The sequence below is a fragment of the Eretmochelys imbricata genome, chromosome 1 (genome assembly GCF_965152235.1).
Source record: "Eretmochelys imbricata isolate rEreImb1 chromosome 1, rEreImb1.hap1, whole genome shotgun sequence".
NCBI lineage: Eukaryota > Metazoa > Chordata > Testudines > Cheloniidae > Eretmochelys > Eretmochelys imbricata.
In genome coordinates, this window is record NC_135572.1 from 100,567,111 (window position 1) to 100,592,042 (window position 24,932).

General features: G+C 41.1%; 1 protein-coding gene across 8 annotated transcripts in view; it reads right to left on the bottom strand.

Annotated features, from left to right (window-relative positions):
* The window catches only part of DOCK9 (dedicator of cytokinesis 9), a 335,650-nt gene that overhangs the window by 229,118 nt on the left and 81,600 nt on the right, over window positions 1-24,932 (bottom strand). For 7 of the 8 annotated variants that reach the window (XM_077812928.1, XM_077812891.1, XM_077812874.1 and 4 more), the window contains exon 2: window positions 14,924-15,040. In XM_077812928.1, coding sequence (XP_077669054.1) covers window positions 14,924-15,040 — 117 coding nt within the window. Of the gene's footprint in view, window positions 1-14,923; window positions 15,041-19,801; window positions 19,837-24,932 lie in introns of those variants that run through there. The other variant, XM_077812883.1, reaches the window with a different exon arrangement.

The window sequence follows — 24,932 nt, forward strand, 5'->3', positions numbered from 1 at the left end:
GCCATGCTGGAATGTAAAGAGAGAAAAAAGAGGCAGGAAACGACAGAGTGAAGGGGAGAGAAGAGATGGCTTGGTAGGTCAGATCGCGATGAAGATTTTCTTTGAGGCTGGAGAAACACAGACCATGTTTATACCTTAAAAGTGGAGTAGAGTCCCTGGAAGAAACGAGAGGAAAGCAAGAGGTTAAGAAGGAGGAAAAGGGAGGGGGTGAAAACAGCAGAAGCTACCACCTGCCCAGGTAGTCTTGTATATTAGCATGCAGCAGGAACAGCAGCATCTCCTGCCTGAAGCTGAATAAGCTGCAACTTCAAAGAGCAGCAACAAAAGGAGGGGGAGAGAAGATGACCTGTAACCTACCCCCCTAGGCCATTGGGAGCAGAGCAAAAGCACCAAAGGACTTCTGAATAAATGGAAATACGGAGGAGGTTTAAGAACAACTGGCTGGAAGACAGTGAAGCCATCCACCACACTGAGCTGCTTCCCACTTTTCCCATAGAAAGAGTTAACAGCTGCTGGGTTTCTTCTGCTCTCTTTCTGATAACTCTTTGGTCAACAGATAGGATGAAATCCTCTCTCTGATTTGTTCCACTTGGGGGAAGATAGCCAGTCTGCTTTCAGAAAGATAGAAGAGCTAAAAGGGTTCCCTTCGGGCAGTAGGCTGATGTCAGGTGTAGAGCAGAGGCAACCTCCATAGCAGTAACTGAAGTCTTTTCAGGGAAACAAGATGGTGGCAGCTCAGCAGGCTAAGTATCTTCTTGTCAGAAGTCAGCCTCCATCAGTGAGTTTCTCCATCCGTCCAGCACTGCACTGCATTTATTTGAGGGAGTGTGTGTGTGTCAGGATATTTTTCCCTTGCCCTCTTCAACTGCCTGTTGCCACACAGGGTCTCTACTCCACTTTCACGTGGCCAAAATTCTTTGAACTATTGCTACTTGAAATATCTAGGCAGGAGTTGAGTGTTCCAACTCCAGAAAAACAGAAAATTTATTAGTGATGGGGAGGAAACTAGCAATATTACCACTGTGCTTATAAACTGACAAAGACTGGACATTTACACATAGTGCCTTATTTTTAGAAAAAGCAAGGGTCAGCTTATAAAAAGAAATTTAGCAATGCTTCATCTCTGCTATTTTAATATTACCCATCTGTTAAAGCAATGGAAGAAAATATAAAAAGTTGCCTTATATTTTCTACTCCAAAAGCAGGAAGCTGTGGGGTTTTTTTCCCCATGAATCTAATGCTTATGAAGGATGATACACTGACAGTTCCAGATCCTGAATGCTTCTACATAGTACTAGTTTGTGCCCTTGGCATATTCACATGTGCAGAAGATGATGTGGAGGGGCTGTGCTGCAGCCAGAGTTCCCAGGAGGACTTTTGACTGAGTGATGCAGAATTCACCATAGGGGCTCCCAGGTAACACATACAAACACACCATTTTTCAAAAGCATATGGATGCTCTTTGCTGTGTATCCAGCCAGTTATGCTGACTGGCATCAAGAAGAGTAGGGACTGGAGTGTTGTGGCTTGTGCTTACCTCCTTGCAGACCGTTAGTTCTCAGGGGAACTAAGAGAGAGCAGGGCCAAGCATTATTTAGTCCACAATGGGTGGGGAAGGGCTGTGCAAACTTTCCAATGGCAGCCCAACAGATTAGTAGTTCAGCTTCATTTGCCTTAAAAACTTGGCTTTTCTACTGAAATTGTAATAGAATTACAGGAATGGTTGTGGTGTGGACACTAAACATAGATTAGGTACATTTCACACAGGCCATTATACAGAAATATGGTAAGAAAGACTTTCAGACGCTACTAAGATGAACAAAATTCAAAATGCTGACTGGAAGTGAACAGCTTTATATTTCTTTAAAAGTTCCCAATTGCTAAATCGAGAATTAGAAAGCTATAACACACAAATATCCTATTAATTACTCTAATGGAAATAAGAATGAGCCAATTAATCAAACCTTCTAATGATGGGGGTCAGACTGGAATATATTAAAGTGAATTAAATTAATACTGATCTTATAAATTATTAGAAATAGAATATTGTACAAATCACTAAAATAGCTTTTAAACTCTATTTAGCCAAGAGAATCAGTTAGCAGACATAACAGAGCAGATAAGCAGCCCGAAAGAATAACTTTACAACAGTAAATGTCTTAGCACAGACCAATTTCCACCTGTAAATACTGTAGATATTCTTATCAATTAAATGAAACAGGTGTGTCTATTAACCAATGTTTCAAATTAATTAACAGCATTACCTCAAAACATTTGTGCTATCATCCCATTTAAGCATGTCTATATGGGGGGGGGAGATAAGCTCCACTTGCACAAAATACAATTGTTAAGTTTGCGACTAACAAAACCAGCAGCATAACATTGTACTGTACTGTTCTGTTTTGTTTAAAGGTACTGAGGTCTTCACAATGCCAAACTGCTAAGGGCATACACTAATTAGAAGAGAGTCCAGACGTTGTTTCAAGTGGCCAAAGGGCCACAACTTTATTAAAATCACATATAAACTTTCTTCCAAATTCTTTATGATTAGCATGGCTTGGCTTCCTTTTCAATTCAGTAACTTTTAGATTGTACTCTGTAAAAGGAAAACACTTGACTAAAAATAAAAACTGAATACTATATGAGAGGAAATGGTTTGAACAGTCTTATACAAGGGTCAGAATTTCCATCTCTAAAGAGACTGTTACAAAATGCATATAGAGGTATTTCTGGAACATCACCAATGTACTCCTAACTATCTTTGAGACACTACTGACTTTCTGAGGAAACTACAATACACTGATGATCTTCCAGAAAACACCATCCTGGCCACCATGGATGTAGAAGCTCTTTACACCAATATTCCACATGAGGATGGACTACAAGCAGTCAAGAACAGTATGCCTGATGAGGCCACAGCATACCTGTTGGCTGAGCTGTGTGACTTTGTCCTCACCCACAACCATTTCAGATTTGGGGACAACTTATACCTTCAAGTCAGCGGCACTGCTATGGGTACCCGCATTGCCCCACAGTATGCCAACATTTTTATGGCTGACTTAGAACAAAGCTTCCTCATCTCTCGTCCCCTAGCGCCCCTCCTCTACTTGCGCTACATTGATGACATCTTCATCATATGGATCCATGGGAAGGAGGCCCTTGAAGAATTCCACCTGGATTTCAACAATTTCCACCCCAACATCAACCTCAGCCTGGACCAGTCCACACAAGAGATCCACTTTCCGGACACTACAGTGCAAATAAGTGATGGTCATATAACCACCACTCTATACCAGAAACCTACTGACTGCTATACTTACTTACATGCCTCCAACTTCCATCCAGGACACGTCACACGATCCACTGTCTGCAGCCAAGCCCTAAGATACAACTGAATTTGCTCCAATCCCTCAGAGACTGACACCTACAAGATCTTTATCAAGCATTCTTAAAACAACAATACCCACCTGGAGAAGTGAGAAAACAGAGTGACAGAGCAAGACAGGTACCCAGAAATCACTTACTACAGGGCAGGCCCAACAAGGAAAATAGCAAAACAACACTGGCCATCACATACAGCCCCCAGCTAAAACCTCTCCGGCACATCATCAACGATCTACAACCTATTCTGGAAAATGATCCCTCACTCTCACAGACCTTGGGAGGCAGGCCAGTCCTCGCTTACAGACAGCCCCCCAACCTGAAGCAAATACTCACCAGCAACTACATACCACACCACAGAAACACTAACCCAGAAACCAATCCCTGTAACAGACCTCATTGCCTACTCTGTCCACATATCTACTCTAGCGACACCATCAGAGGACACAACCACATCAGCCACACCATCAGGGACTCATTCACCTGCACATCTACTAATGTGACATATGCCATCATGTGCTAGCAATGTCCCTGTGCCATGTACATTGGCCAAACTGGACAGTCTCTATGTAAAAGAATAAATGGACACAAATTGGACATCAGGAATGGTAACATACAAAAGCCAGTAGAACACTTCAATCTTCCTGGACATTCTATAACAGATTTAAAAGTAGCCATACTTGAACAAAAAAACTTCAGAAACAGACTTCAAAGAGAAACTGCAGAACTAAAATTCATTTGCAAATTTAACACCATTAATTTGGGGCCGGCTCACTGCAAAAGGGAAGAAGGATGATCCTGGGAACTACAGGCCGGTCAGCCTCACCTCAGTCCCCGGAAAAATCATGGAGCATGTCCTCAAGGAATCAATTCTGAAGCACTTAGAGGAGAGGAAAGTGATCAGGAACAGTCAGCATGGATTCACCAAGGGAAAGTCATGCCTGACTAATCTAACTGCCTTCTATGATGAGATAACTGGTTCTGTGGATGAAGGGAAAGCAGTGGACGTGTTATTTCTCGACTTTAGCAAAGCTTTTGACACGGTCTCCCACAGTATTCTTGTCAGCAAGTTAAAGAAGTATGGGCTGGATGGATGCACTACAAGGTGGGTAGAAAGCTGGCTAGATTGTCAGGCTCAATGGGTAGTGATAAATGGCTCCATGTCTAGTTGGCAGCCGGTATCTAGCGGAGTGCCCCAAGGGTCGGTCTTGTGGCCGGTTTTGTTCAATATCTTCATTAATGATCTGGAGGATGGTGTGGATTGCACCCTCAGCAACTTTGCGGATGACACTAAACTGGGAGGAGTGGCAGATATGCTGGAGGGTAGGGAGAGGATACAGAGGGACCTAGACAAATTGGAGGATTGGGCCAAAAGAAATCTGATGAGGTTCAACAAGGACAAGTGCAGAGTCCTGCACTTAGGACGGAAGAATCCAATGAACCGCTACAGACTAGGGACCGAATGGCTCGGCAGCAGTTCTGCAGAGAAGGACCTAGGGGTGACAGTGGACGAGAAGCTGGATATGAGTCAACAGTGTGCCCTTGTTGCCAACAAGGCCAATGGCATTTTGGGATGTATAAGTAGGGGCATTGCCAGCAGATCGAGGGACGTGATCGTTCACCTCTATTCGACGTTGGTGAGGCCTCATCTGGAGTACTGTGTCCAGTTTTGGGCCCCACACTATAAGAAGGATGTGGAAAAATTGGAGACAGTCCAGCAAAGGGCAACAAAAATGATTAGGGGACTGGAACACATGACTTATGAGGAGAGGCTGAGGGAACTGGGATTGTTTAGTCTACGGAACAGAAGAATGAGGGGGGATTTGATAGCTGCTTTCAACTACATGAAAGGTGGATCCAAAGAGGATGGATCTAGACTATTCTCAGTGATAGCAGATGACAGGACAAGGAGTAATGGTCTCAAGTTGCAGTGGGGGAGGTTTAGGTTGGATATTAGGAAAAACCTTTTCACTAGGAGGGTGGTGAAACACTGGAATGCGTTACCTAGAGAGGTGGTGGAATCCCCTTCCTTAGGGGTTTTTAAAGTCAGGCTTGACGAAGCCCTGGCTGGGATGATTTAGTTGGGATTGGTCCTGCTCTGGGCAGGGGGTTGGACTAGATGGCCTCCAGAGGTCCCTTCCAACTCTGTTATTCTATGATTCTACAATTCTATGAAAAGCAACTTTGCCTCTCATGGAATTGACACCTCCTCACCAATTATTGGGAGTGAACTACATCCACCCTGACTGTATTGGCCCTGTCAACACTGGTTCTTCACTTGTGAGGTAACTCCCTTCTCTTCATGTGTCAGTATAATAATGTCTGCATCTGTAATTTTCACTCCATACATCTGAAGTGAGTTTTACCCACGAAAGCTTATGCCCAAATAAATCCGTTTGTCTTTAAGGTGCCACCGGACTCCTCGTTTTTGTGGATACAGACTAACACGGCTCTCTTAACTGCATTGCCTCAGGAACGGGACCTGAGCATCTTTTGACAGCTCATTGTGTAGCTGCCACCCAATAACACAAACAAGATGGTAAAATACATTAGAAACAGGATGGAGAATATGGAAAAATATACCACCATTAGTTAAATCAATGTGGCCTCATCTAGAATACAGTGTGTGGTACCAGGCACTGCATCTCAAGAAGGAGGGTTCAAAGAAGGGGAGAAATGATTAAGGACTGGGGGGAATAAATCAGTGAAGAAACTGAAAAGAATAGGTTTAATTTAGAAAGCAGACAAATAAGAGAGGACATGATAAAAATACATAAAATAATGAATGGTATAGAGAAGACAGATCAGGAGCTTCTGTTCTCCCTGTCTCATAACACAACAGCAAAGGGACTTTCAATGACATTGAAATGTGGCAAATACAAAACCGATCGAAGGAAATTATTTTAATTTACTTTTACACAATACATAAGCTACTGAATTCACTGCTTGGTATGTTGTTGAGACCAAGAATTTAACTAGATTCAAGAAGGGATTGGACATTTATGCAGATAAGAATATTTAGAGAGTTACCGTTGTTAATGCTAATACATTTTGGAAGAGATGAAATCTCATGCTTCCAAGTACAGGCCAATCTCCACAACAAGGCACTGGGAGATTTCTTACACCTTCCTTTGAAGAACCTGATACTGGCCACTGTCAGACACAGAACAGTGGTCTAGATTAGAGGTTCTCCAACTGTGGTGCCTGGACCCTGGAGAATACTCACATGTAAGCTGAGGTGGTGGCCTTGGGGAGAATAGGGTGTAGATGGGAAGGGGCAGTGGGGTGAGAAGAGGGGGTGGGGAGAATTTGGGACATGCAGGGCTGTGGCAGCCAGAGAAAGAGCCGACTTTCCCCAGCTCCAGGGCTGTGGCTGCTGCAGCAGGGGAGAGAGAGCACAGCAATTGCATTAGAAAGGTAAGACTACTGATATTAAAGTGTTGTGTGCTTTTATCTGTAGAACAAAAAAACGTTAATTAAGTTTTTTTTATATAGCACTTTTATCCAAAGCATTTTACAATAGTTAGCTAATGGTACAGACAACATTTGGAAAGACCATTAAGTGGACTGCAAAGACCCTCAGCAATTTTCAAGTAGTCCACGGAAAAAAAAGTTTGAGAACCACTGGTCTAGATGAATCATGTGTCTGATCCAGTGTGGCAGATCTTCTGTTCCCATCTTCCCTATTCCATTTCTCAGTTTAAAAGGCTCTTTTGCTAACACACAGCACTGCCAGATCTAGCATGAAGTACTACTGGATATTGTAGGGGGAGCCAAAGAAGTGCTCAGCTACTACGCTAATTGACAGGTGCTGTGTAAGAAGACACAGATGGTCTAAGATTTTCTTCATATGGTGGTCTGATGTAACTGACACCTGAGGGTGTCTACACCACAGCTGGGAGTCAGCCTCCCAGGCCAGATAGACAGACTTGCACTAGCTCAGCTCAAGTTGAGCACTCAAAATAGCAGTATGGATATTTCAGAGTAGCAGCCGTGTTAGTCTGTATCCGCAAAAAGAAAAGGAGTACTTGTGGCACCTTAGAGACGAACCAATTTATTTGAGCATAAGCTTTCATGAGCTACAGCTCACTTCATCAGATCCGATGAAGTGAGCTGTAGCTCACGAAAGCTTATGCTCAAATAAATTTGTTAGTCTCTAAGGTGCCACAAGTACTCCTTTTCTTAGTATGGATATTGTGGCACTGCTTGCAGCTCAGGCTAACGACCCGAGTTCAGACACAGGAGATCGAGTGGGTCCAAGTTGGGGTGGCTAGCCCAAGCTACTGCATGTGCCACAATGTGCATACAGCTATTTTTAGCATGCTAGCTAAAGCCAAGCTAGCGCAAATCTGTCTTTCCGGGCTTGGAGGTTTGCGCCCACATGCAGTGTAGACACACCCTTTAGCAGTTTTCTGATGGGATTTGACCCTGGAATCCTAAGGAAAGGAGAGACCCTAAGACCTTACTGTCACTTTGTTCTCAAAAGGAAGACTAAAGAGGTCATGTTTCTCAAACAGCAGATTGGATACTCTGGCCTAAATTTCTTAGGATGGGCCAAGAGGTCTGAAATCAAGAGTGTAAGAAAGACAAAACTGTTCTAACTGACCTAACCACAACTCTCAAAGAATGCTTGGAGAAATGCTCTTAAAATTGGTTTGGCTTCTCTATATTGCTCCTTAGGGAGGTGGTCCAAGAAGGACATTCCTACTCCAGGAATAGAATTTACTTGAACATTTGCCTCCTCACGGTTAGCAATCTGAATGGTCAGAACAGCATAAAAATATGCCTTGCAATGAAGGAAACCCAATCTTTTTGGTCCTTCTGAAGCTGTCACATAGGAAGAACTGCTAATTTTGGTCTTTTTTAATGTAGAAGAGTGTGCAGGCACCAGTGCAGGCCAGATGAAAAATCTGAATTCCTGCTTTAGCACATGGTATTAGTATGGTTAAGCGTCATGATGGTAGCAGTCTAGAATTTGGAAAGAAGTGTATCATTCACAGCCAAAGTGATCTTTTTTAGGATTTTCCTGATTTAGCGTTTTTGGTCTTGTGAAGAGATATAGTTGAGCAAACTTTAATGTTTTGTGTGATATTGTATAGAATACTAGAGCTAATGAAACAGAAAAAAAGGTAGAGCAGCTGCATACTGCAAATGAACAGAGCAACGGTTCTGAAGCCAACTACTTACAAAAGTAGAGGTAGAAGTATTCGTGTTTGGGACTACTGTCGCTTACATAACTTGCACCAAACACTTAGCTGTCTGAACATGCATGAGGCCCCCCAACAATCACGGCTTTCAAAATAGCCTGCAGCTCACTGAACCAGAGGGACATGCTTCCCAGAATGGGGATCTGTAGAGAACTCTTAGTGGAGAAGCATGGATTTGTTCCCGTATTGCTCTTGGGAATAAAGGGGCATATGACAGAAGATACTAGAAAAGCACACATGGGTCCAATAATTTTCAGTGAACCTCCAGATAAGCTATTAAATAGGCTACAGAATAAATGGGAAAAAAAATGTCAAAAGTTAGTAGAATATAGGACTATTGGCGCTCTCAGATAAATAGTAATGATTGCCAAATTTGACTGTAGAAAATAGGTTTATTTTCACCTACTTGGTTGGCAGTTCTGTTCCCTAAATGTAATACAATAGTTTCATATGGAGAGAGAACAGTATCCCACAGCTGGTGACAATATACACTGTAAAAGCTTCTTATAAAAAAACCCAAATTCCTCTCAATAGAACCACCATAAATCCACACATAGGACAAAAAACCTTACACTGCAGGAGGGTAATACTGGTGGAGGACCTTTGAAAGTCACCATTACAGACCAGTCAGTTTAACTTCAGTACACAGAAAAAGATATTAGAGCAAATAATTAAGCAATCAATTTGCTAACACCTAGAAGACAAGGTGATAAGTAACAGTCAGCATGGATTTGTCAAGAACAAATAGTGTCAAACCAACCTAATAGCTTTATTTGGCAGGATAACAAGCCTTGTGGACAGGCGGCAGCAGTAAATGTGGTACTGTATATCTTGACGTTAGTAAGGCTTTTGATACTGTGGGCTTGTCTACACTGGCACTTTACAGCACTGCAACTTTCTCCAACAGGGGTGTTAAAAAACACACCCCTGAGCGCTGCAAGTTTCAGAGCTGTAAAGTGCCACTGTAGACAGTGCACCACCACTGGGAGACGCGCTCCTAGTGCTGGTAGCCATTCCCCTCGCTGAGGTGGTTTTTTTTAGAGTGCTGGGAGAACTCTCTCTCCGCCCTATGCCGCAACGACACAAGCCATGTTAAAGCGCTGCCATGGCAGCACTTTAACATTGCCAGTGAAGAGATGCCTTGTCACACATGACTATCTCATAAACAAACTAGGGAAATGCAACCTAGATGGAGCTTGTCAAGCTTCCTTCCCCACTCTGAACTCTAGGATACAGATGTGGGGACCTGCATGAAAACCTCCTAAGCTTACTTTTATCAGCTTAGGTTAAAACTTCCCCAAGGTACAAACTATTTTACCTTTTGCCCTTGGACTTCCACTGCCACCACCAAACATCCAACCAGGTTTATTTTTGAGAAAGCGTTGTTTGGAAACGTCTTTCCCCCCAAAATCCTCACCAAAACTTTACACCCCCCTTCCTGGGGAAGGTTTGATAAAAATCCTCACCAATTTGCATAGGTGAACACAGACGCAAACCCTTGGATCTTAAGAACAATGAAAAAAGCATTCAGTTTCTTACAAGAAAATTTTAATAGAAGAAACAGTAAAAAGAATCACCTCTGTAAAGTCAGGATGGTAAATACCTTACAGGGTAATTAGATTTAAAACAGAGAATCCCCCTAGGCAAAACCTTAAGTTACAAAAAGACACAAAAACAGGAATATACATTCCATTCAGCACAGTTTATTTTCTCAGCCATTTAAAGAAATCATAATCTAACGCATATCTAGCTAGATTACTTACTAAATTCTAAGACTCCATTCCTGTTCTGTCCCTGGCAAAAGCATCACACAGACAGACCCAGACCCTTTGTTTCTCCCCCCTCCAGTTTTGAAAGTATCTTGTCTCCTCATTGGTCATTTTGGTCAGGTGCCAGCGAGGTTATCCTAGCTTCTTAACCCTTTACAGGTGAAAGGGTTTTTCCTCTGGCCAGGAGGGATTTTAAAGGTGTTTACCCTTCCCTTTATATTTATGACAGAGCTATCATCAGGTGGATGCATAACTGGTATGAAAACCATTCCCTGAGAATAGTTATCAGTGGTTCACTGTTAAGCTGGAAGAGCATATCAAGTAGGGTCCCACAGGGATCAGTTTTGGATCCAGTTGTGTTCAATATCTTCATCAAATTTAAATAATGGCATAGAGAGTACACAAAGTTTGTCGACAATATCAAGCTGGGAGGGGATGCAAGTGCTTTGGAAGATAGGATTCAAATTCAAAATGATCTGGACAAACTGGAGAAATGGTCTGAAGAAAATAGGATGAAATTCAGTAAGGACAAATGCAAAGTACTCTACTTAGGAAGGAACAATCAGTTGTGCACATACAAAATGGAAAATGACGGCCTAGGAAGGAATACTGAAGAAAGGGATCTGGATGTCATAGTGGATCACCAGGTAAATCTCCATCAAGAGTGTAACTGTTGCAAAAAAAGCAAACATCATTCTGGGATGTATGAGCAGGACTGTTGTAAGCAAGACACAAAAAGTAATTCTTCTGCTCTACTTCACGCTGATTAGGCCTCACCTAGAGTATTGTGTCCAATTCTGTGTGTCACATTTCAGGAAAGGTGTGGACAAATTGGAAAAAGTCCAGAGAAGAGCGATAAAAATGATTAAAGGGCTAGAAAATTTGACCTATGAGGGAAGACTGAAAAAATGGGGTTTGTTTAGTCTGGAAAAGAGAAGCCAGAGGGGACAAAAACAGATTTTAAGTACATAAAAGGTTGTTACAAGGAGGAGGGAGAAAAAAATTTCTCTTTAACCTCTGAGGAAAGGACAAGAAACAATGGACTTAAATTGCAGATCGCATGCCCTGATTCTCATAGGTGACTTTAATTTTCCTGATATCTGCTGGGAGAGCAATACTGCGGTGCATAGACAATCCAGGAAGTTTTTGGAAAGCGTAGGGGACAATTTCCTGGCGCAAGTGCTAGAGGAGCCAACTAGGGGGGGGTGCTTTTCTTGACCTGCTGCTCACAAACCGGGTAGAATTAGTGGGGGAAGCAAAAGTGGATGGGAATCTGGGAGGCAGTGACCATGAGTTGGTTGAGTTCAGGATCCTGACGCAGGGAAGAAAGGTAAGCAGCAGGATACGGACCCTGGACTTCAGGAATAGCAGACTTCGACTCCCTCAGGGAACGGATGGCCAGGATCCCCTGGGGGACTAACTTGAAGGGGAAAGGAGTCCAGGAGAGCTGGCTGTATTTCAAGGAATCCCTGTTGAGGTTACAGGGACAAACCATCCCAATGAGTCGAAAGAATAGTAAATATGGCAGGCGACCAGCTTGGCTTAACGGTGAAATCCTAGCGGATCTTAAACATAAAAAAGAAGCTTACAAGAAGTGGAAGGTTGGACATATGACCAGGGAAGAGTATAAAAATATTGCTCGGGCATGTAGGAATGAAATCAGGAGGGCCAAATCGCACCTGGAGCTGCAGCTAGCGAGAAATGTCAAGAGTAACAAGAAGGGTTTTTTCAGGTATGCTGGCAACAAGAAGAAAGCCAAGGAAAGTGTGGGCCCCTTACTGAATGAGGGAGGCAACCTAGTAACAGAGGATGTGGAAAAAGCTAATGTACTCAATGCTTTTTTTGCCTCTGTTTTCACTAACAAGGTCAGCTCCCAGACTGCTGCGCTGGGCATCACAAAATGGGGAAGAGATGGCCAGGCCTCTGTGGAGATAGAGGTGGTTAGAGACTATTTAGAAAAGCTGGACGTGCACAAGTCCATGGGGCCGGACGAGTTGCATCCGAGAGTGCTGAAGGAATTGGCAGCTGTGATTGCAGAGCCATTGGCCATTATATTTGAAAACTCGTGGCGAACCGGGGAAGTCCCGGATGACTGGAAAAAGGCTAATGTAGTGCCAATCTTTAAAAAAGGGAAGAAGGAGGATCCTGGGAACTACAGGCCAGTCAGCCTCACCTCAGTCCTTGGAAAAATCATGGAGCAGGTCCTCAAAGAATCAATCTTGAAGTACTTGCATGAGAGGAAAGTGATCAGGAATAGCCAGCATGGATTCACCAAGGGAAGGTCATGCCTGACTAATCTAATCGCCTTTTATGATGAGATTACTGGTTCTGTGGATGAAGGAAAAGCAGTGGATGAATGTTTCTTCACTTTAGCAAAGCTTTTGACACAGTCTCCCACAGTATTCTTGTCAGCAAGTTAAGGAAGTATGGGCTGGATGAATGCACTATAAGGTGGGTAGAAAGCTGGCTAGATTGTCGGGCTCAACGGGTAGTGATCAATGGCTCCATGTCTAGTTGGCAGCCGGTATCAAGTGGAGTGCCCCAAGGGTCGGTCCTGGGGCCGGTTTTGTTCAATATCTTCATAAATGATCTGGAGGATGGTGTGGATTGCACCCTCAGCAAGTTTGCAGATGACACTAAACTGGGAGGAGAGGTAGATACACCGGAGGGCAGGGATAGGATACAGAAGGACCTAGACAAATTGGAGGATTGGGCCAAAAGAAATCTGATGAGGTTCAATAAGGATAAGTGCAGGGTCCTGCACTTAGGACGGAAGAATCCAATGAACCGCTACAGACTAGGGACCGAATGGCTAGGCAGCAGTTCTGCGGAAAAGGACCTAGGGGTGACAGTGGACGAGAAGCTGGATATGAGTCAGCAGTGTGCCCTTGTTGCCAAGAAGGCCAATGGCATTTTGGGATGTATAAGTAGGGGCATAGCGAGCAGATTGAGGGACATGATCGTTCCCCTCTATTCGACATTGGTGAGGCCTCATCTGGAGTACTGTGTCCAGTTTTGGGCCCCACACTACAAGAAGGATGTGGAGAAATTGGAGAGAGTCCAGCGAAGGGCAACAAAAATGATTAGGGGTCTAGAACACATGACTTATGAGGAGAGGCTGAGGGAGCTGGGATTGTTTAGCCTGCAGAAGAGAAGAATGAGGGGGGATTTGATAGCTGCTTTCAACTACCTGAAAGGGGGTTCCAAAGAGGATGGCTCTAGACTGTTCTCAATGGTGGCAGATGACAGAATGAGGAGTAATGGTCTCAAGTTACAGTGGGGGAGGTTTAGATTGGATATTAGGAAAAACTTTTTCACTAAGAGGGTGGTGAAACACTGGAATGCGTTACCTAGGGAGGTGGTAGAATCTCCTTCCTTAGAGATTTTTAAGGTCAGGCTTGACAAAGCCCTGGCTGGGATGATTTAACTGGGAATTGGTCCTGCTTCAAGCAGGGGGTTGGACTAGATGACCTTCAGGGGTCCCTTCCAACCCTGATATTCTATGATTCTATGCAGCAAGGGCAGTTTAGGTTGGACATTAGGAAAAATTTCCTGCCAGGTTGGTTAAGCACTAGAACTTACCAGGGAGGCAGTGGAATCTCTGTCATTGGAGGTTTTTAAGACCAGGTTAGACAAACACCTATCGGGAATGGTCTAGATAATATTTAGTCCTGCCATGAGTGCAGGGGACTGGACTTGATGACCTCTTGAGGTCCCTTCCAGTCCTATGATTGTACTCTTTTTCTCTAGTTATGTATATGGTTTTACTTTTAAAAAACATTTATTGGCTACTATGCTCTCTACACAAAACTTATGACATCTAAAGAAAAAAAATTATAGAGATAAAACATTCATATATAGGTCTCTGTAGTGCCTCTCTCTGCTCAATGGTAACTTACTCCTTTTGCAAAAGAGAATCTCCATGTATTGTATACAGTGTTGCCAATTTTCCTGACTACATCACAAAAGCCACAACATTTGGTGTTTTTTCTTAAAAGCCTGAGCCTCTGGAGCCTTGTGATTAGATGAGAATCTCAACTTTCATTAAAAAAGAAAATTTGTATCTTTCATTGTTATGGAGAAAAGCTTGAAAATGTGACCCAACTGTACCTAAGGAGTAAAAAACCAGACAGCAAATAACAAACACAAATTTTATTTAAGTTATGTTTTTTAAACTAGTTATGATATTTTGGGTCCAATAGACAGCACCTAAGCTAGCAGGTACATAAAAAAACTAAAGGTATCTAGGAAGTTTTAAAAAGCAATAAGGGCTGCCACTGTCTGACCAGCTGCCTCTCAAGTGGAAAGCAAGCTGGCTGTGTTGAGAGAGTGGAACCTCCTGTATCTGAAAGAATGGTGGAGTTGTGTCAGTACTTCATCAGTCTGCACTAGAAAAATCAGGCAAAATAAAGACCAAAAAAAAAGACGCATGAATATCCAGCTGATAGAAAGATCCTTAGTTTTAGAAATGTAATACTGTACTTAATGGTTTTCCATTCATCTACTACAGTGTCATGTCTGTAACGTTACTAACAAAATTTAGTGAAATTGAAGTTAAATAATTACCTGAAAGTCATCATAGGGGAAAAGTAGCATCTCACGTAACGCATCATTTAAAATTTGTGTTTTCTTCTGAACAATGACATTTTCATAGTCTATTGGCTCAATTAGCTTTGGTTTTGCCTAGAAAATGAATAGAAAAGATACTCTTAAATACACTGTGAAAAAATTACAATTCTGTACTCATTTATCTGTATAAAATTGCTGTTTAAAAAGCTACTTGACACAACTGACTTCAGATATCACAAATTTGCAGCATTCAAAAATAGGAATTTAAAAAAAAAATCACACTACACAATACAGTTGAACTATAATGACTAACAATTATACATAAATAAGCTGATTTGTGTAAGAGGTAAGACACAAAAAGTGTCTGGAAAAGGGAGGACAGAGTGAAGACTATGGCGATACACATTGTGGCAATACTCATTTAGGGTATGTTTTCACTGAAGAGTTAGCCTGGACTCTTACCCAGATGTTGCCCTTAACCTGGCTACCAATCACACACAAAAACCTCTGACCTGGGTTTAGTGGTGCTTTAAACCTGTTCTAGGTGGCACCCCTGGTTGGTATAGACTTGAAACCGGGTTGTGCTTTAACCTGGTCTGGTAAACCACCTGCTTTGCAATGCAGATGCAGGCTAATCAACATGGGTGCTGATACTCCTTCAATGCCATCCCACAATTTCGCCAGACCATATTTTCTTTCACTCTACCTACTCCCCTCTTCTGCACTGGAAGACTTCTTCCAGTTTATATACAGCAGTTTGGCATTTAAACCCTACACTGCATGTGACCTGCTACATTTCTACTGAAATTTCAGAGTACTTGAACAGTGATGCAATCTGAGAAGTCATCCTCTCAGTGCAATGTTAGCTAGCCAGATGCAGACACCAGGGTTCTGGTGTGCCTCTGGATGAGGTAAGCTAAGACCTAAAATTTGAACACATTTATCTGAAATCAGACAATCAGCCAAACCTTGGGTGGATTACTTAATGAGTTTGCTAACTAAGAACACTTCCACATAGGTCCCAGAAACAACAACAAAGTTCTCCAATAATACATTGCATAAAATTCATAGAGTAACCCAGTTCAGGACATTGCAAAGAGACCTGGGATATCCCTCCAGAAGTCCTAGCATCTCACATGGGTAAGTACAGCACCAGTATGGACACAGCCACACATCTGGCACAAATAGGGGTTTGCAGCAGGGATGTGCAACCCAGACTAGGTTAACCCAGGCACCAATCACCCAGGTTAACTCTGCAGTGAAGACATTGCCTTAGAATCACATGCAACTTCAAGGGGACACACGCAGTTTTTGCCAAATCCACAGGTTTGATTACAGCTCCAGCCACTCTGCCTAGTAATATTATAGTACGCCTGTTACAGAGAATCTATCTTGAGGATTTGGTTTGGTTTTTAAAGAAAGTTAGTATTCAATGTGACCATTAAGTGTTTATAATTAAAGGCTTGTCCACATGGAGAGACTGAACAGCACAGCTATAGCAAAATATTTACTCTGCTATAGATATGTTCACGTAACACATATCCCCACCTAATTAGACACTATACTGGAATAAACTAATTTTTATTCCAGAATGGAGCATTCACACAAGGGAGTTACACCAGTATAGCTAGCTATAGCAATTCCAGTCAATTTCCCAGTGTAGACACCCTAATTTTTAATAAGTTTAACTTGGTGCTTTGGGTCAAATGTAGGGTTTTAGAATAATCACGAAGATTAGGCTCCAATCAGAGCACTTCCACATCTGATTCCTACTTGGAAAAGTCCGAGTAGTATTAAAACACATGATAATTAATACTTGATTAATTACTCGGGGGGAGGGATAGCTCAGTGGCTTGAGCACTGGCCTGCCAAACCCAGGATTGTGAGTTCAATCCTTGAGAGCGCCATTTAGGGATCTGGGGCAAAAATTGGGGATTGGTCCTGCTTTGAGCAGGGGGCTGGATTAGATGACCTCCTGAGGTCCCTTCCAACCCTGATATTCTAGGATTAATATGAAATCTGTAAATTAGCATCTCTGTTGATGCTAAGTTATTCCAGTTTGTCATGCTGAAATGTGAAGCACACTGTTTACATTTTGAAAAGTCTTGTGTGCAATCAGATAACCTAGAAAATGTTGAATGTAACCTCAAATTCTGCAGAACAATGTTAAATTTGGATTGAGATTTAAGATTTCCTTGCATCAGTTAAACTGAAATACCACAGTAATATAACATACAAATAATGGAGACAGTGACAATTACAAAAGTTTTTTCTGTGGACAGCACTTTAATTTGCTAATACTTACTACATGTGCTCAGTAATTTACTCCTTGATTAGACCAACTTAGGTCAATAGAACTAATCTGGAAGTAAATTTCTACTCAACATCAGTACAGATGGCAGAATCTGGCCCTTGCTGAAAAGTTAGCTGCATAAAATGGGAATCGCCTATTTCTCTAATTTTTTTTCTTCATCTAAACCATTTAAAATCCTATATCCTACTATTTACAATACTAAACCTATGAAGTGATTATTGCTGATCATCAAGGTGCGTAAAGGTAGTACGTTGTTTTTTCTTTCAAGAATGAAGCAGATTAGTCAAATTTTGATAATAAATCTCTGTACTTGGAAGGCTATATCCAGGAAAGGTTACTAGCGTTCACATGCTTAGATTATAAATTACTCAGAAGTTACTTCAGATAGTCTAATATCTACCACATGGTAACATTCCCAGTAACTAAATATTAGAATATTGGAGGGAGTTCAAAAGGCAACAAAATGATAAATTTGGAAAATAAGACTCATCAGGAGAGATTACATGAATTGGGTATGCTTAGTCAACAGAAAAAGAAAAAGCAATTGTTTACAAATATGTTGGAACAATGATATAACAAATGAGAATTAACTTTTCCTTTCTATTTGTACAGCACAGTATGCTTAGTTCAACAAGACCAGAACAATAATAAAGGAATGCACATTCAATGTACAAGGGAGAGTTTAGTTTAAAAATTAGGGTAAACATTTTAACATACGATAAAGAGACATATATATAAATGTTATTTAAAGTCAAATATTTAAAGTTAGGAAATAGGAAATTTACAGTGACCTGTGGAATCTAATTTTGACACCTTGTGCAGACACTAAATAAGACAGGGGTCACCAGGGAAGTAAGGGGACTATGAGTGCGTAACTGAAGACAGTTTCATTTGTAAATGCACAAGAGAGACAGAATTAAGGTTGCATGACCAACCTTAAGTTTCACATTTCTAAACTTTCAGTATTTGACTTTGCAACTAAAATAATGTTCTTTTAATGTAATGCAATTTCCTAGGTGTGTTTTATTTGTTGTTAAGGAAAACAAGTAAAAACAACATACATACCCCATCATGCATGGTTCAGGGTTCAAACCTGTCTGATCTTCACCACCACAACACATTTGATTGCTACCACTGAGCTACAAGACTAACTATGCTAGTTAGCAGCAAGAGAGCAGTTATTCCAGAATGCAAAACTATGCTCTTAAGTGTTCCCAGCCTCTGTTTGCCAGAAGATGGGAATAGGCATCAGGTGATGGATCACTTGATGATTACCTGTTCGGTTCACTCCCTCTGAAGCACCTCACATTGGCCACAGTTGGAAGTCAGGATACTGGGCTAGGTGGACCACTGGTCTGACCTAGTATGGCCGTTATGTTCTTATACAGTATAAATGGGGACAGACTGCTGGATCCTGATGCTGCATCCACTTGGCTCGCTCTCCTACTTCCTACCCAAAACTGGGGGAGCTTTCCTGGCCTGTATTGTGCCCCCATGGGGTGGGGGTAAGCGCTAGATTAGATGAGCTGCCCAGTTTTGGCTTCTTCCTTGCACAAGCAAGAGAATGGAACAAACCATTTTAAAAAATTTTGCTATCAGCAAAAACTGAATGAAATTTCAAGATATGAAGAAAAACAAATCACTTCTCTAGCCACTGGATTTCTCCTGCTTATATCAAAACTTGCTGCAAAACAATAAAGGTGCAAGAACGTCCCAAAGAAAAGGACGCAAGACTCTTTTATAATGGAAAGTGTTGGGGAAATTAAATATAGGGGTCATAACCAGGTCCCCTATAACAAGAATATTTTAGCAATGGGAGAAGTTAACAGAACAGTACAATTACTTCCACTAGAGATATTCGAGAATGGACTATACATTCATCTCTTACAGATTACTTAGAGGTAATAAAACTAACTGTCATAACTAAGCGGCTTGACTATATTAGTCAGCTTTTCCCCTTCATGTTCCAATTATTTCATTAATACTTCTGCATAAAAATGTTAGAGGAAAAAACAATTTATTGCTATTTTTTTATTCTAAATACACAGCCTTGTTAGGAAAGGATGAATACATTGCAATAGGGACTGGATGCTGTTTCCCTGGCAGCTGATGTTCCTCTTCATTTTTTTCCTCCTGCCTCTCAAGTAGATGTGGCTGCACCAACTGGCTCAATGGAGGTGGCTTGATTTGTCTCTTTGGGAAGGGTGATCTAGCCCTTGTGACAGTCAATTAAGCAGGTTTCCTGGAGTACACCCCAGGGGATCAATAAGGCTGTGGCTGGTATGGGGTACGAGTAATGCGGTAGAGGGCACATGGGCAGTACCAGGTAGGGTGGTCCCATTGAAGCTCAAACCTCTTTCTACTATGCCTCAGACTCTTCCCTTAAAACCCCTCCATGATTCCTAGTGAGCTAACCAGAAAAAGGACGGATCACAAGTGAGAGAGAGTTTTCTCCTCTTGCTGGACAGAGCAGAAATATACATCCTCTAAGGGAGGTGCAGTCCTATCACATGTACCCTTTGTATAAAGGAGGTAAATACAGAGTAAATAACCTTGCGTACCAGTGACTCCAATGCTGGTGGTTTGGCAATCATCTCTCTTCATTTTTGTAGTAGAGGTGACTCAGGGCTGAGCCCTCCAATAAGTCACTTGGGCACCATATAAAAGGTTTTAGTGACAAGAAACCAAGTGCCAAAGCAGTGGGTATGATTGAGGTAGTCCATACAGAAGTGGAAAGTACCAACACTACAATAACAGAACACTGAGCTCTGTGGTTCCAGGTACCAAGGCACTTGGTGCCAGGGCTGATACAGAGAGATCTGTACCAAGGGCTGATTTAGAGGATACCATATGTGCTGCCTTAGATGTCAGTACCGGGATACCAGAATTGGCCTTCAGGCTTATGAGCCTTACAGGTATTAGCCCAACATGAGTCATATAGCTGATGACCCTTCAGTGTCTTGCCAGATGCAGAAAAAGGTGACTTGCACCTGGGCACATCTTTGGAGTGGTGCTCTTTTCAGCCCTTCAGATATCAATGCCCACACAGTAGCAGAAAACTGGGACCTCTGAGTGGATGTGGGCCAGGAGTTCAGAGCAGAATCCCAGCTCTCTGGGACAGTGACTGGGAGACACTGAACCAATGTCTGAGGTGGCTTGCATAGACATCTCTAGAAGGAAAACTTTCAGCCTCACTTCCATCCCACTCTGGGTACGCTTGAAGAAAGAGAAATAGAAGGATTATTTCCTTCTCCAAGGAAAAGTGGGCACCAGGATTGAAAGAAAACCATGAAATATTTATTGCACATATTTACTTCACAAAGTTTTTACCATTCTCAGAAATATACATATTTTGAATACGTATTAACATTAATGAAGACAAACTTTTTTTTTGGTTAAAGCATGTATGCTATTTGGGCACAGTGGTGCACGCCTATAATCGCAGCTACTTGGGAGGCTGAGGCTGGCGGATGGCTCAGGGGTTCTGGGCTATGGTGCGCTATGCCGATCGGGTGTCCAGTGCCACTGACAGCCTGGTCAGAGGGTGGCTGAAGGACTGGCTAGAACAACACGAATGATATGTTGTGAATGGCGCTCTCTCTGTGAGGGCTGATGGACCAATCGACCAAGGTGATGTGTGCTAACTTACAGGCTTCCATAATAACTTCTACTGTAAGGGTATATCTACACTCAGAAACACTTGCGCTAGTTCACACTGAGCTAGCCATACTAAACACAAACCTGCCTAGAGCCTGGGAGTACATTCTTGCTGCTTGCCCATGCTGCTGTGACTACACTACTGTTTTTAGAATGCTAGCTCAGTGACAACTACTGCAAGTATGCCTACTCAAGCTGGGAATCACAGCCCCAGATCCAAATATAGACATAGTCTAAGTCTTTTAAATACTTTGCATGAGCAGGGGAAGTTTAGAACCTTGTACCAAAAAAACAAGATGAGATACCAAAATGTTAATTAAAACAAATGCATCAAACTAAGAAAGCCACAAAATCATGATTTGTGGTTGAAACGGTCATACTTCACCTTCTTGAGCTACACTATCACTGACAATTTAAACCAAGTTTGAATGTTCAGACTTCAAATAAACTAACCTACACCCACAGTAAAATAGAAAATATGAAAGTGACTGTTTTCTAAAAACAGTGTTCAATGCTTTCCAAAGCAACACAATTTAAAAAGGTTACATTAAAAACCAAAAGAGGGAAGCTATATCCAGAATCTTTGAATCTGTTTGCATATGCACTGTTTTGTGGGAGATAATTTAGCTATTATGCTAACACAGAGTATGGGTAGCACTGTGTTTTATAAGCACAGAAAAAGGGTAGTTTCCCACACACCTATTTTCTTCAAGGCGGCCTGCTTTTCTTTCCATTGCCCCCTTCTTGACCCTGTCTGCCCTACACTTAATCTTCTCCTTCACTTTTTGCAGAAGGCCTATAAACACTAGTCCCCCCAATCAAAATATGAAAAAAAGTTTTAGTATATTTAAAGTAAAAAATGTTAGACCAAAAAAATGTCTCTAATAAGATAGGTGATGAAATCTTTTGCTTGCTGTGCCTTTCTGTTATGAACTACAGATAGGGTGTGGTATTTACTTAGTTGAGATAATTACTAACCATGTATTTCTGCCCAGAAGAATTGCTCATGTTTCTCCCTTTTTGGTCTTGTGCCTCCAGCATGAAATATGAAGGAAAAACTTCTAGCTCTTAAGACATTTTGCACTCTCAGGCAGCTATAGGGTCTCCTTCTTTGTGAACATTAGCATTGTTCACAATTATTACAGTGTTCTTCACTATTATACTTTTTAGTTCAGGATATCCCTGGAGCTACTTGCACTACAAAAATGAAAATCTTGTATTGATTGTATCTTTATAGATGAGGGAATCTCTTGCCTTGTAATTCAGATTTCCTGAAGATACATAAGATTTACATCACCCACCCCAATCTCTCCTCTGAGACTGGAGGACTAACTGATGACGTGAGGTGTTCTGTGCACACACTACAAAGAGCCATTTCTCTACTGCAGTTGTTCTGGAATTTACTTTTTATTGTTGTTGTCTGCATTAACAAAAAAGGAGAAGGAAATGAGACTTTAATTTAGTATGTAATATGTTTGGGATAACAAAACATTCTAGTCTCCTTAGGCGTCTGAGGTTACAATATGCTAAGATGGACAGTGCCCTTGAACCAGCCTATAGGCAAAACAAAAATAAAAATAAAATAAAATAAAAATATACAATTATAAAAATCTTAAAAGCAAGAAGAGTTTTCCTGCATGGCTTGCACTTGAGAATCTTCGACCGATTTAAGCTCTTCAGGGCAGAGATCTTGGGTGAAATCCTGACCCAACTGAAGTCAACGGGAGTTCTGGCACTGACATAATGGAACCAGGAAAACCACCTCTTGTCTTCACATTTGTAGTTTTATGATTTATGTGCATTACTGACAGTGTTTTTCTTTATCTGACTTTTACTGAACTGTCATTCATCCCTCTTTTAAAAGCTATTTGATAGATTCAGAGATGCCACCTTCCTTACCCCTTGGTTCCTCTTATGGGGAGAATGTGCCTCCATAAAAGGAAAAACGTTCAGATGAAAGGTGGTGAGCCACGGTCCACCATTTTATGGTAAACCAATTTTAATTAGCTTCATTTATTTTTAGATGAGAAGAGAGCCACTGAATAGCATTCAAGAGTGGTAAGAAAGTTTATTTATTGTGAAATACTTATGTGGCTTGTTAGGTATCTAAGTTTTTCGATATCCACTTATTTACTTTTACTACTGTATTTTCAGTGTGAAAGTTGATCTGAGATTGGGAGAAGGAGTTAGGAAGGTAAGAGGCAGCCATACTTAAAAATAACTATCACTGAAGGCTGGTTATTACAATTATTCAGAAAAATTTTCCTCTTTAAATATGTACACATATAAATAGGCTACATTATCAGAATCAGATACAAAATTTCCAAATTGAGAAATTATTGTATTCCTAGTTTGTAATGAATTAAATAGAAATGTAACAAAGTTTTCAATTTAACCTGCAACAAGTTGCAAACCCTCCACTCCCTCCCAAAAACGGAAGCTGTAAGACCAAAAGGTACCACTGTCAAGATAAAAGACTGGAGAGTGTGCACAGCTCCTGAAATAAGTTTTCTGTTTTAAAAAAAAAGTTAACTTTAGAAAGAATCCTGAAGAAAAGTTGCATATGTTGTTGTAAAAGAAATTGGTTACACTTAAGTACGATTTTGATTACTATTGTTATTCACTTTTTTTAGTTTTGACTAATTTAGCGCCTTGTTACTTCCTGTACATTAACTTCTGTAGATTTGATTTGATACTGCGTATATTTGAGCAAAAATAGGTTTCCCTTAGCAATACCCCAAACAAGTTTTAAATGTAAATCTTTTTAAAATAATTTGATTTATTGATCACATCCTGTATTCTCCCATAACCATACCTAAAAGAAGTGCTTACTATACTACTGCTATATGCAATCCAGATATAAACCATCAACAGAATGGACAGGAAGCAATACAAGAGTATTACATTATACTTTTGAAAAAAAATACCAGTTAGAGTTATTTTGTCAATTTATTTCAATTTAAACTAAAAACCAGAATCCCTAGGTATACTATTTATCTAAGAGCTAGTCCACACTGAAAGCACTAAAGCATGGTTTGAATTTTTAGACTCAGTTCTGAATGAACAGTCAGATTACAAAACATTATGCTTTTATTAAATACAAATGGATGTTTAGTAGATTGCCAGTGCTCATTTAACAAGGGAATGGTGACCTCTCAGATCTCAAACGTTTTGATAAAATAGATTTAAGATATCCTGCACTACTGTCACACGTATCTGAATGTGGATAAACTTCTGCTTCCAATACGTCTTATCTTCTTCCCTTCAAATACAAAAACAATATCCTGTTAAATCCCAAATTCTCTTGTCAGTGTAAAGGCTGTTAAAAGCAGGGGGATTGGACTTGGGCAATATCCCTTTAACAGATCAATACTAAAAGAGGGTATTGTAAGGATATTACTACATCCCTCAGGTGCATTTTGAGACAGAAGGCAGAGAGACAGCCTCTAAGAATTACAATCTCTCAGAAAGACAAGGTGAGAGCTTGTCTCTCTCACTAACAGAAGTTGGCCCAATAAAATACATTTCCTCACCCACCTTCTCTCTCTCTAATATCCTGAGACTGTCACAGCTACAGCACTGCATACAATCTCCCAGAAATACCACAGTCTGATTCTTTTTTTATGTTAAAGAACAGTCATTACATTGGGTATCTTGATCTGAGCTATGTTTTTTGGTCAGATTTTTAGGGAAATAAGCGATCATAATTAAAAGAAGCAAAACATGTAAAACAAAATCAAGTGTCACTTGAATTGTCTACATGTAACTAACGATATGCAAATTCTCCACCATATTCACTGTACTGATTGTATTGTTGCGCCAGTATTTTAAAAGGGTAAACGAGATGACCTGGGTTATTACAGGCCTGTCAGTCTGATGCCAATCCTGAGCAAGATAATGGAACAGCTAATATAGGACCTACTTAATGCCAATCAACATGGAACAATCAACATCTATTTATGGAAAATAGAACCTGTCTGATTTGTTGTTGGGTTTTTTTAAATGAGATTACAAGTTTGGTTGATAAAAAGGTAA